The sequence below is a fragment of the Lissotriton vulgaris genome, chromosome 1_2, assembly GCF_964263255.1.
Source record: "Lissotriton vulgaris chromosome 1_2, aLisVul1.2, whole genome shotgun sequence".
Taxonomy (NCBI): Eukaryota; Metazoa; Chordata; class Amphibia; order Caudata; family Salamandridae; genus Lissotriton; species Lissotriton vulgaris.
The window spans coordinates 198327284-198340354 of NC_141686.1; the positions used below are offsets into that span (position 1 = coordinate 198327284).

Sequence of the window (13071 nt, forward strand, 5' to 3'; positions counted from 1 at the left end):
AGAAATATTTAGAACTTTACCTCATGTTCCTGTTGCTTCTGGTAGTGGTGATACTATGAATGTTTACACAGAAGCCCTTACTCGTTTAGAAAAAAGATTTAAACCTACGGCCAATATTGCCTTAAATCGCTTTAAATTTTATACTAGGGCGCAAAAGCAAGAAGAATCATTTGATGATTTTCTAACTTCGTTGAGAGCTTTAAGCATTCATTGTAATTTTGGGGCCATGTGTGACGAAATGATTCGTGACCAAATCATAGTACACGTTAAGAACAAAAAAGTACAGGACAAATTGTGGTGTATAGGTGATCCTAATTTAGAAGAAACTATAGCCATTGCAAAATCTACTGAAATGTCTGAAAAATGGATGGACATTGTTGATAAACAAGGTTCTCATCCCAGTAAAAATAATACTGATGAAGAAGTATGTATTGTTAAACCTAAGTTTGATTCTAAAAATTCGACATCCACTCAATTTAGAAATAAAAATGTTAGGAGAACTGATAGCCCTAATTACAATACTTCTCCTTCTTGTTACAGATGTGGCAGCAAGTTACATATTGCCTCTTTCCAAGGTTGCCCTGCTTTGGGAAAAACTTGCAATATTTGTAATAAAGTAGGACATTTTAGTAATGTCTGTAGGGAAAGACGTTTTAATTCCCAATCTCATTCAGGGCAACAAATGGTTCCTAGTAATAATACTGCCACTAAGGTATCTGCACCCAATCTTGGTAGTGAGAATATACAAGACTTGGATCGTGGGTATGTTGTTTCCATTATTCAAACTGGTTTTATACTATTTACATGCAAAAAATCTCCAAAATGTTTATTTCAAGTCTTTTCTACTGATATTGAGCTTATGGTAGACTCTGGGTCTCCATGGACTATTATTACCAAAGCTTATTTTGATGAAAAACTACAGTCTGTATGTGATATTAGGTCTCTACAACCTTCAGATATTTTTGCGGAAGGTTTTAATGGAAATAAGATTGACATTGAGGGATTTTTGAATGTTCCATTGAATTTTAGAGGAAGATCTTCTTTCATTAAGTTATATATTGCTATTAAAGGAGTTAATGTACTAGGATGGCATGACCAATGGGAGCTTGGGATCACTTTAAATCCTAGAGCAAAAGATCCTATTTCCCTATGCAGCGAACAGGATATGATTAACTCTATTTGTTCCAATGATGAAAAGGAAGATGTTGTTTCCTGTTGGAGCAATAAATTTAATAATGTCTTTTGTGAACGTCTAGGCAAATTAGAAGGTTTTTCACATAAGATTGTGTTAAAGGAAGGTGCTGTACCTGTCAAGCAAAAGCTAAGGGGGGTTCCCCTAAATGTGAGAGAAGAACTGAAAGAAATGTTGAATGATTTACTAAAGGACAATATCATAGAGCCCATTGAATCATCCGAATGGGTTTCGCCCATAGTTTTGGTGCGCAAACCCGACCAAAAATTGAGAGTTTGCATTGATTTAAGAGCACTCAATTCCAACATTATCATTGATTGCCATCCTTTACCTAATATCAATGAACTTGTGTCTCTGTTTGATGGTGCGCAGATTTTTTCCACTTTAGACCTGAGATCTGCGTACCATCAAATTGAACTTACTGAGGACTCTAAAAAGTACACTGCATTTATCACTCCCATGGGCCTATTTCAATACAGAAGAATGCCTTTTGGCTTAGCGTCGGCAGCTTCTGTCTTTCAACGTGTCATGTTTCAAATCTTCAGGGATCTTGACCGGTTCGTGAAGTGCTTTCAAGATGATATATTAATCTTTTCCAAAGATGAAGTTGAACATTCTACACATTTGAATGAAGTATGCTGCAGGTTAGAAAAATATGGTCTTACACTAAAGGCACACAAATGCAAACTTTTCAGAAAATCTGTAGAATACTTGGGACATACATTATCTGGAGAGGGTTTAGTTCCCAAAAAGTCAAACGTTGAAGCTATTCTTAATGCACCTGCCCCGAGTAATAAGGAACAATTATTATCGTTCTCGGGCATGTGTGAATACTACAGTAAGTTTGTGGTTAATTTTGCCACAAAAATGGAACCTTTGAGGAGGTTATTGAGACAGAGTAATGAGTTTGTTTGGGAAGCTGAACAAGAAAAAGCTTTTGCTGATATTAAATGTGATATTGTCAATTCACCTACTCTTAAACCCTTTAGAATTGGAAAAAAATGTATTATTACCACTGATGCTAGCTTGTATGGTCTTGGTTGTGTATTATCTCAAACTGATGGTGCCTTAGAATGGAATGTGGCTTTCTCATCTAGAACATTACATGAGACAGAACGTAGATATGCCGTGATTGAACGGGAACTACTTTCCTGTGTGTGGGCAATTGAGCACTACAGAATTTACATTTGGGGCAGTGAGTTTGTATTGAGAACCGACCACAAGCCTTTAGTACACATCTTATCGGTGGGTGGAGGTTGGAACTCTACTGCTAGGATTGCGCGTTTGGCATCCAAGTTACAAGAATACCATTTTACTGTGGAGTACATTCCGGGAAAAAAAAATGTCACATCTGACTGTCTTTCACGTCTTCCTTGTAAAGACCTCGAAGACAAAGTCAATAAGGTCAGTGAGGTGGATTTTGTTTTAAATTTGTCTGATGTTGTCACTCCCCAATATCAAGACATCACTGAACAGTTGTGGTTAAAGTGTCAAGAGGAGGATGAGAAATTTTGCATTCTTAAGGATTATATTTTTAAGGGCTGGCCCAATAAGATAAAAATCAGAGATGATTTGCTCCCGTTCTATAATGTTTCTGAAGAGCTGTTTTGTGAAGGTGATTTGATTTTTAAATCTGGAAAGTGCATTCCACCTGTAGGTATTCAGGAGATCATTCTCAAACTGGCGCATAAAACACATCCTGGTATTTCGGCCATGAAGCGTCTAATAAGGTTAAATTTTTGGTGGCCAGGGATGGACAGGTACATTGATCGCACTGTCAGGGAATGTAGTGAATGTTGTACTAAGGACAAAATGTTAAAGTTGCATGTTCCTCCACTTAAACCCGTCAAATGGCCTGAATTTCCTTGGAGTAAGATAGCTTTTGACATCTCAGGTCCGTTTCAGATGTTACCTGAAACCTCACGTTATGCGCTGGTCATGATTGACTACCATTCTAAATGGCCTGAAGTGAAATTTGTAGCCAGAGTCACTTCTGAGGTAGTTATCACTTTTTTTAAGGAAGTTTTTGCAAGAGAAGGTTGCCCATCTGTATTAGTGTCTGACAATGGGGTACAGTTGGTGTCATCGGAGATGCAATCCTTTTTACAAAGTTGTAACATCAAGTACTTACGTACATCGCTTTATGAACCACATGAGAATGGGCAGGTTGAACGCTTCAACCGAGTTTTGAAGAGTTTTGTTGTTGATGCTATTAAAGAAAGGAGTAATTGGCTGAATGTTATTAGGGAAAAACTGTGGACCTATCGTATAACTCCTCATACCACGACAGAAGTTAGTCCTTTTAAACTGCTCAAAGGCAGGAATCCTGCGTCCAACATTTGTCCTTGGTGGTTTAAGGAGAAATGTAAAGAGTTGGGAGAAGATGAGGTAGATATCCAGAGTGTGGCAAATAGGGTTGATTGTAAACAGAGTAAGTCAGCTCTGTGGTATAATAAAAAATGGAAGGCTGTTAAGTCTAATTTCTGTATTGGGGATTGGGTTAGGATTCTGAAACCTTTTATGGTCAACAAAGGTTCCAGCAAGTATAGTAGACCCATTCAAATTAAAAGAGTTTTTGATAATTCAGTAATCACTCAAGATGGCAAAGTTTGGAACTTAAGTAAAGTTGCCAAATGCCCCACACATTCTGTTTTCCAACAAGACCAACGTGATAATTCTGACAGCTGTTCCCTTCCTGGTCCCTCTCCTGATTCTGTGGCTTTTAGAGTCAAGGATGATGTGCGTATCAGAAGGAAGCCTATTTCGTTACATGATTATGTTTAGACATATTCCTTTTCTTTCTTTTAATAAGGGAGATGTGTTAAATTCTGTATAGTTCAATTCAATATGCTTTATCACCATGTATCTTTAAGTGCATGAGCCATGTTATGTTTTCTAAGGTGTTCCACATTCTCAACAGAGTTTTCCTCATGCAGCATTCTGCTGTTATTGTCAGTTGTAACCTGGACATCCATGTACCTGGACCAGATGCTGTGCTGTTAATAAATCTACTTTAAAGATCAACTTCTCCTTGGATTATTACACCAGGTTCATATCCTGGCCTTGACGCAGGGCCAGGATGCTAGATTTTATTCAGGTTTTCTGTTGTTCTTGCACCACGTAAGTGGTTGCAAGATTATGTAAACCCTAGAATGAGATTTACCAAGCCACACAAGGCCATCTTGCATGTCTCTGCATGGCTTGGTACATTTGGAGTAGCTCAAGTTGCTACCTTGCATTATTCAGTGCAATATTCTCAAGCATCCACTCATATTCTGAAGCATTTCCATATTTACCAACACTCGTAGACCTGGGAGTTTGTCAGAATTATATGCCTTTCCACAAGAGATCCATTGAGGAAAAAATAGCTGCAGCACACTTAGAAAGTGGAAAATGCATCTAAGGATTGATTTTGTGCAGACAGGTCGCCCTTCCTGCACAGAAACAATCGTCCTTGTAAGACAGGCACCCTTGTTCCATGACACAAGGGTGCCTGCATTGGCTCAAGGCTTCAGGTTGTGTGCCAGCGCAGGCAGAGTACAGGAATGAATGCACCATATCTTGGCAGATATGGTGCATTCCTGTGCTATCCCATTCATGCAGTGCAGAGCAGCAAGTTGTTAAATCTGGGCCTTAGTCTCTCTGTACCTAATTGTGTGTGTAAAATGTATTTGTATAACCCCCACTTGATGTACATGAACTACAATCATCCCCAAACCCTTCAGGTAATGTGCAACTCTCTGCTTCATACCAGCTATGTTTGTGCTAAATAAATACCAATACATCCATACATACAAACATACATAATAATTATGTTTGAGGTAATGTCACATAAGTAAGATGGGTGTTTGAAAAAATGGTAGCAGCTCTTGCTGCTTCATCACAGGACATAGTCATGCTAGCCTACCATAAACCCTATACATTTATGTCATGTACAACAAGTTGGTCAGGTAGAGTTTAAGAGTACATAAATATTGAGTAGTTCTCCAGCAATGACTCTTTAATATTTACTTGCTTCTCTCTCCGTCATCATGCTGGGAATCACAGGTAACCTTAAATAGCAGTACACTTTTTTGAAAAGACCATTGGCCTTCACAACAGTGCTTGTTTAGTTACACATTCACATCATGTATAACAATCTGAACTTTGGTCAATTAAATGGAAAAACTAAGCTCTCCTATTCCCCCTATAAGCCACCTCAGCTTATATTCTAATGCATGTCATGCACGATGGAGCCCCTGTGAAGAGCCCGACTTGTCAAATACTCCGGCAAGGACAGGTGACAAAGAAGTGAAAGTAAACAGAATTGTGGGTACAGAGCCACCCACTGCGATCACACGAGGAGTCAGAGTAGAAAGGGGAACTCTGCACAAGGGAACCAGAAATTCAAATCTCAGAAAGAACAGGCAATAGAGGGGATGTGGGGTAAAGCACTCAGGAACTCCACATGATTAGACTGAAGTTTACTTAGTTCCTCACCCACAATTGCTGTTACAGATACTTACTGCAAATACCCACATGTAGAATGTACATGAAAAGGCAGGTAATGTGAAGCTGATACCTTTAGTGATGTTATAAAAGTAACTCAAATACAATACTCCCAGTTAACAAGAAACACCATCTAGTTTTTCAGTAGTGCCCAAGAATAGGAGTGCTCAAACAGGAGCACGTAAGGTGGTAATAGCAAAGGTATCATAAGCAATATGCATCCACAATAGACAAATAGCTAGCGAGGAGGAGTGCTTAGCCTGAAACAAGGGAAAACATAGGGCACACTTGTCAGAAACCAAGTGCCAAACCACGCAAGGGAACTGGAAGCCAACACAGCAGAAACGGGAAGGCAGCAAAATGGAAACTGAAACTAAGATAAAGAGAAAGACAGTGGGTGGGAAAATCATAACTACAGAAACAGAGAATGCTCAAGGGTCAATGATGTACAAAATACTGCTGGTTCAGGAATCAGAACTCAATGTAGTACTGCAGGCAGTGCTTGTTTAGATACAAGGAACTAGCAACTGCTCAGGAATTAGGAAACACACACGAACCATAGCTCAGTAACTCTGGAAACAAGGATATCAAAAGCTCAGAAGCTCGAGAAACCAGGAGTTAATCAAACAGGGACACTGCTACAATGACCAATGCTGGATTGAAGGAAACAGGGGTTTAAAAGAGCTCACCGTGGTCACATGCCTCAGACTAACAGGTGTGCTTGGTACCTTTTCTCATCCTTGGTCTGCTGGGGTAGAAGCAAAGCATTGAGCAAAGCATTCTAGGTAATGGAGTCTTTAGCAAGAGCCTACTGGCTTCCACGAGACCCAGCATGGATCTGGAATGAATGAGAATTTCAGAATACAGTCTAATAGGTTGGAAGTCAGTAAATGCATAGAGAGAGAGGTCCATATGCCAGATTATTTGATATCTGGAAAGACCCACAGGTAGGTCCCCTGGTGGTTGGGACGAGAGCGCAAGGATCAAATCATGACACTGCTCTAACCTTTCGCTGATGTCATCCTGATCCTTTTCAGGTCTACCCTGGAGCTTACCCAGCCCCATACTTAGCTTTCAGTTTTTTACGTGATTTTTTGGGAAAGGTCCATTTGTCAGATCCCGAGATACCTTCCTTCTGCCACCACCTATCATCATAACTGTCAGAGAAAAAAATAAAATGTATCTTCAAATCGTGCTGTACCATTGGTCAGAGAAAGATCTACATTGATGACCCACATGAACAAATTCTATATTTCATACATTCATCACACAAGGCTTCATGCTGCATTTGTAAATCCTTCCTTCAAAGACCCTAAAGGGTACTGAGAGGAGGTCGGCCCTTTATGTACTAGAAAGGATGAAATATCCTCTTTCTAAGTATTTTCCACACCATTGACTTTTTCATCCTATAAAGGTGACAGCATGCCTTCACACCCAATTCTGGATTCTGAATTCAAAGTAGATTTCAGCAGTCAGGAATACTCTGAGAGATTTCCTAGGTTGCTATGCAGTTGGTCGTGTGGTATGTTTTAGAGTTTGAGAGAGTTGTTTTTGATGAAGAGGAACCTTACCAGGAGTATAGCCATTAGCCAGAGATGTTACGCACTTCTTTGTTTCAGTACAAACTCTGAGGCCATGCAGGTACCTGTTGCATTTTTGCCAAATGTGCAACAGATGATGGACATCTCTCAATGGCAGCTCCCTCAGCAGCAGCCTGCAGTGCAACCTATTTCTGGCCCACCTCTGCTACCAGCTCAGCTAACAGTGCAACAGTGGAAACATCTGCTCCCTTCAGCTCTGATGGACGGTCACTTCACCACTGAGGCCAATGGAGATATAGAAACTAGAATGAATTGGATTCATTTTATTCTGATTTGGAGGAGGAGCGAAAACTACTAGACACTGTAGATAACGAGGAGCGGGATGATTACAACATACCAAAGAAAGGTTACAAATCAACAGTCCAACCCAACTTACCACCGGACAGCATAGCCTGTTTCCATACACTGATGGAAATACTGGCTGCAAAATTCAATCGCTCTGTGACCTCTGTGGGCCAGTAATGCTCTTGTATAGCCTGAATTAGCCCGAAGGAGCACTCATGCAAAGCTATTAAGTCTGTGCCTTTAATAGACTTTTTGTTTGGTCAGAAGGCGTGAAACTGATGCACTGTTTAACGGTGAATACCTATTTAGGAAAAGAGTAGACACAACCCCAAACTCCGCCCCTACCTACCTACCTTACATAGCATCCGAAGCAAGACTTTGTTATCATGTTCGCAGCACATAACAGATCCAAGAACGCGCTTGCACCATCATTTGCACTTTGAGATAGGGATGTCACATACATAGAGAATTTTGAACATAGAGTCGGTTCCATGGTGGCAACATCGATCAATGTTGAACGTTCCCCAGTAATTTTGGTCCATTAAGATCATCAGATGTCTCAGGACACTAATCAAGCTAATAGAGGAGAAGCGGGAGACTGATAAAGCTATCATCAATGGGGGTGTAACAATATCAGCCGTAATAATTGACAATAAACTGGATGTTTCAAATGCAGGCTTTCGCCTGGTGGCCAGAACCTCTGTATTAAGAAGACAGGGTAACTGAGGGCTAAAACTTTCTATTCAGAAGTCCAAGTAAAAATACTGGACATGCTGCTTGAGAAGCATATTGACAAAAGCTTGCAGATTTTTAAATCCAATACAGATATGGCCACATCTCTAGGTTCCCTTGAGTATTGTCACCCTGGCTTAACAACATTTCTTGGCTCACAGTCCAACAGGAAAGGTTTCAATCAGTAATAGTTCAAGACTGGCCATAATATCCCCCTGGACAGCCCAGATACGACCGGGTCCATGCACTCAACAGAAACCAAAGGCAAGGGGCTCGATTCACAGAACTAACTTAAGACAAAATCCTAAAATTACTACTTTTGGTATTCACAGAAGTTAGGATTTTGTCTTAAGTTTGTCTTAAGTCTGTCTTAACCCCTTCGAAGCTAATGACGAGCTGGGCTCGTCATGGCGCTTACCTGCCGTGCGCGGATGACAAGGCCAGCTCGTCATGAATAATGGTGATTTTGGAGCTTCAGCGCAGGACGGGAAAACGCCTAGCAGCCATGTGGTTAAGTCTGTCCTAAGACAAACTTAAGACAAAATCCTAACTTCTGTGCATACCAAAAGTAGTAAGTTTAGGATTTTGTCTTAAATCTGTCTTAAGTTTGTCTTAATACCAAAAGTAGTAAGATTAGGATTTTGTCTTAAGTTAGTTCTGTGAATCGGGCCCAAGGATATGTCAGATATCCTAGCCAATGAAGAAATGCCTCACACGCACCAATCCATGACAACCAAAGACAAGTTTGACTCCTTGCAGCTGGCCTCCAGCAATCTCAGCTCAAAGAACTTCCCTTTTTTTCCCGATTTGAGAATCTGTAACTTTGGACTGATAGTTGGTACAGATTGTACATTCAGGTCATCCATTGCAGTTTATACTGCAACCACTTGTTTGTCTACTTAAGATTGAATGTTAGCTTCAATTGTGAAAGTTTTATTCGGAAATGGTCCTCCTTCTTAAAGGACTGATCGAGAAGGTCCCAGTGAGATCATTATTTCTGTTTCTTTCTGATGAAGAAAACGAAAAGACAATTGACACCTATTCAGGAAACTTAAAATAAAATTGGAAACACTCCAAGAAGTCCTCCTGTTGCTTCAGATAAATAATGATCTGGTGATTTGGAGCGTCAGGATTCATATTTCCAAATCCGCATTCATTGGAAGCACAGGAAATACCTCACGCTGCACAGGCTGCACTTTTTATCCATTGGTTGATAATTTGCTGTTTATGAAAATTCATCCTTTTCGCTTTCTAAGATTTTCCATTTATATTTATCCGTTCAGCTCACACAAAGTATCAACGAAAAATGGGCATCAGTTTCCAATGGGAATGCTTAAAACATATTTGTGTTGAATATAGCCACATCAGTCCATAATATCCAGGTTCACACATTCAGCTCCACTTACCTTGTATCAGAAGGCATTGATTCCAGTTGATGACATCTGTATTCCACAGCATCGCCCTAAAGTTCTCTGGATCTTTGGTGAAGACATTGTAGGTGTTTGTGTACATATCTGCATCATCCAGCATTTCCTAAACAAACATTGGAAAACCACATATGACATTTAGTGATTGTAAAGTACGGCAAGTGTGACCTCTCTACCTTCCATGACAACTACTGTGCTGCTGAGACCCTCAGCTTTCAAGCATACATTAACGAAGTGTTGAAGAAATAAATGCGAGAAGCTAACCCTTTGATGCAGACATTTTGATATGATTATGACATAGCAGCAGAGATAGAGGAACATAAATAGTATCTTGGCAGCTGACAATATTGAATTATGATGCATTGCATGATAAGCCCACATGTGGATGCCTATTTCTTTCACGTGTGGCAGTTAGATGGGATGGTTGATGTTTACACATAAGCTATTTTGCTTACGTCATTCACAATATAACAAGAAGGATGCCCCTGCTGCTCTTCCTGTGTGGAATCCTGTCTGTGAAGGACAAAGCAGTTCACGACTAGGACTATGCAATACTAGCATAATATAAATTTGCATAATTAAAGAATATTTTAGGGAAATTACACATAATTATTTAAAATGCAAAACTGACATTCGGTGCTATATTTTACCTTAAAATGTATCCTTTTGTCCAATTTGGATACAAGGGCACATCTGGAGCTAAAAAAACACAAAAAACTGAAGCACCACAAACAGCAGCTGCTAACAATCTCCCCATTGGCATGTTACCGTGGGCTTGCAATACATTTTTGCAGTGAAGAGCATGTAGTTACATCACGTAGCATTATAGCATCCATTGGGAAATTGTTCGTAACAAGTGTAACGTGAAATTTCTGAGATTACATAGGCATAAACCTGGTCATGACCTTCAATCAATGTACTCACTCAATCATCACTCTCTACAACAACATGGCCAATAGCTAGATTTGAGAGTGCCCGATGGTTCCAGGGGGTTATCGGGTTATGAAATGGCTTCTTCAGTTGAAAGGTCATAGATTTTAGGCCTGTCTTGACAGACCTTATGTGATCAACAGAAAAAGCATTTTCGGCAGCAATCTTGAACGAGGGGCTTAGGCTCCGCTCAGATGTTGCTTGGGCAGAATTTGTGTGCGTTTAGTGGCACGTTTTGCCTTGTGAAAAAGCTTGTGTTCAATACATTGCAGAACTGTGTTTGGTATGGTGCATTTAAATTGATGAAGGCTAGAATCCTGTTTGCGCTATTATGCAAAATGATGACAAATGACAATAAGCTTGACAAATGTATTGTGAAAAGTGTATGTCAATAATCTTTTAACAGTGGTTTGTTGATGAGGTGCTGGAGCGACGCAGCCCACATTTGCTGCATAGTTTCAAGCTCCAGTGCTTGGGGCTGAAAGTCCATTTTCCATGCTGGTGACTTGGGGCTGAGCCACGAGACGCTGGTGATGGGGAGGTCACACCGGACGTGGTTGCGCGCTTGGTCAGGCCCAGACGACAGCCCCATTCGGCATTGTGCATTCTGCAAATGGCATTGAGTGCTGGGCCCTCCTAAAAGAGAGAGCAGAGGCATGGTACTGCTTGGACCATCGACAGGCCAGTGCAGAATAGGGAGGTGGGACATTACACTCAAAAGGTGATCCTTGGTTGGCCATCCCATGCAACTGTGGGTGCTCTGCAAGGGTGCTGCACCCTAGGCTGGATAGATTACACTCCAACCCGGCAGGCCTTCCCGCCTCACCACAGCACACATAAATTGGGGACAACCAAAGACACACATGAAAGTCCCTGATAGCTACTGCATGGCGAAGATCGCTGTAACAGCCAACTGTGATGAAATATACTGAGTGCACATTTCTATCCCTGCTAGTGTGTCAGCTATTCGTGTGGAGCAGTGATGAAGTGAGCAGACCCTCTTGGAACCCACTGCAACAGAGGTTGACATTGCATGGGTCCACCCCCAGGTGGCTGAACATCAAGTGGCAAAAGCAAAACTAATACAGCTATGGGAGAGGGAGACCAAAGACTTAGTGCCTGATTCTGAAGCGGGTTGGAAAGCTTCCCGACTGAATCGGTTTGGAAATGGTTTCCGACCCACTCGGATCGGGAGAGTCCGACCGACGGAGCACGATGCATCCGGATGCTTCCAGATATGATTTGGTTTGGCTCCCATTGACTTCAATGGAAGCATATGTTCCTAACCGCATCATAATTGGGCCCTGGGTTGGGAAGACACCTTCCCGATCTGATTTGGAAGAAGCAAATGTCATTAGGAGGCCTTCCTAACTGCATCATTATCAGGCCCTAGGTAGGAATGCTTTCCTAACCGCATCAGAATCAGGCCCTAAATTGTCAGAACAGAACCACAACAAGACAAAGGAATAAGATGGTGACACAGCTACACAGGCTATCAAGGTCCAACTCCTTGAGATGAAAAAAGCCTCTCTACACTCAATTGGAAAGTAGACTTTCTTGTAATGCATGTCGACCAACTGTAAACAATGGACAGGGGAGCCAAAAAAAATGATATGGCTGAACAAATGATATCTTACATGGAGAACCTAGTGACATCACATAAATCACTCCCGATCAAGTTTACTAAAGAACTGTCTGAGGTTAAAGCCAAGACTGAGAATCTGGAGGTAAATTCTTCACCAACTTGTATGACAGGTCTGATTTTTCACATGTATTCATAGTAGACAAACCCACGAGCAAAGGGACTTACATTTCTAAATCCCAGACACTTACCCTGTACATCTACACAACACTGCAAGTTGAACATTCCACCGACAATGCCACAGAGTCTGCAGTCTCATTCACATCATGCTACCTTCTTGACATTGAACATTTATGGGATAAATAACACCTGCAAAGGTAGGAAAGTTCTGGCATACATAGACTGCCACAATATACATATGGTTCTGATATATAAGAAACGCATTTAAGCCCCTGCACAGATAATAAAAAAATTGCTATCAGCTAGACCACAGTTTTTTTCCCACCCATTCCAACTATGCATGGGGAGTGCCTGCGATAATCAATAAAGAAACACTATTTAACCTCTGGCAAAAATGAATGATACTGAAGACCGCATCTTGATAGTAAGTGGATAAATATGTATATTACCTAACACAATTAACATTGTATATGGACCTAATATTGCCACACCCAGCTTACATCAGAAGGTCAAAGACAAACTACAGTAGTGCCCATATGGTATGCAAAGCTGGGAAGGAGACTTTATTCTTGGTCGCATTCCCCTAATTGACAGAACATCCAGCACTAACTGGCAGATGCATCAACGTAGCCTTTTGCTATTCCTAAATAGCGA

General features: G+C 40.9%; 1 protein-coding gene across 2 annotated transcripts in view; it reads right to left on the reverse strand.

The window, feature by feature from the left end:
* LOC147734915 (glycine N-acyltransferase-like) overlaps positions 1–13071 on the reverse strand; it is a 51420-nt gene that overhangs the window by 10380 nt on the left and 27969 nt on the right. For both annotated transcript variants that reach the window (XM_086953682.1, XM_086953681.1), the window contains exon 3: positions 9705–9831. In XM_086953682.1, coding sequence (XP_086809808.1) covers positions 9705–9831 — 127 coding nt within the window. The remainder of the gene's footprint in view (positions 1–9704; positions 9832–13071) is intronic.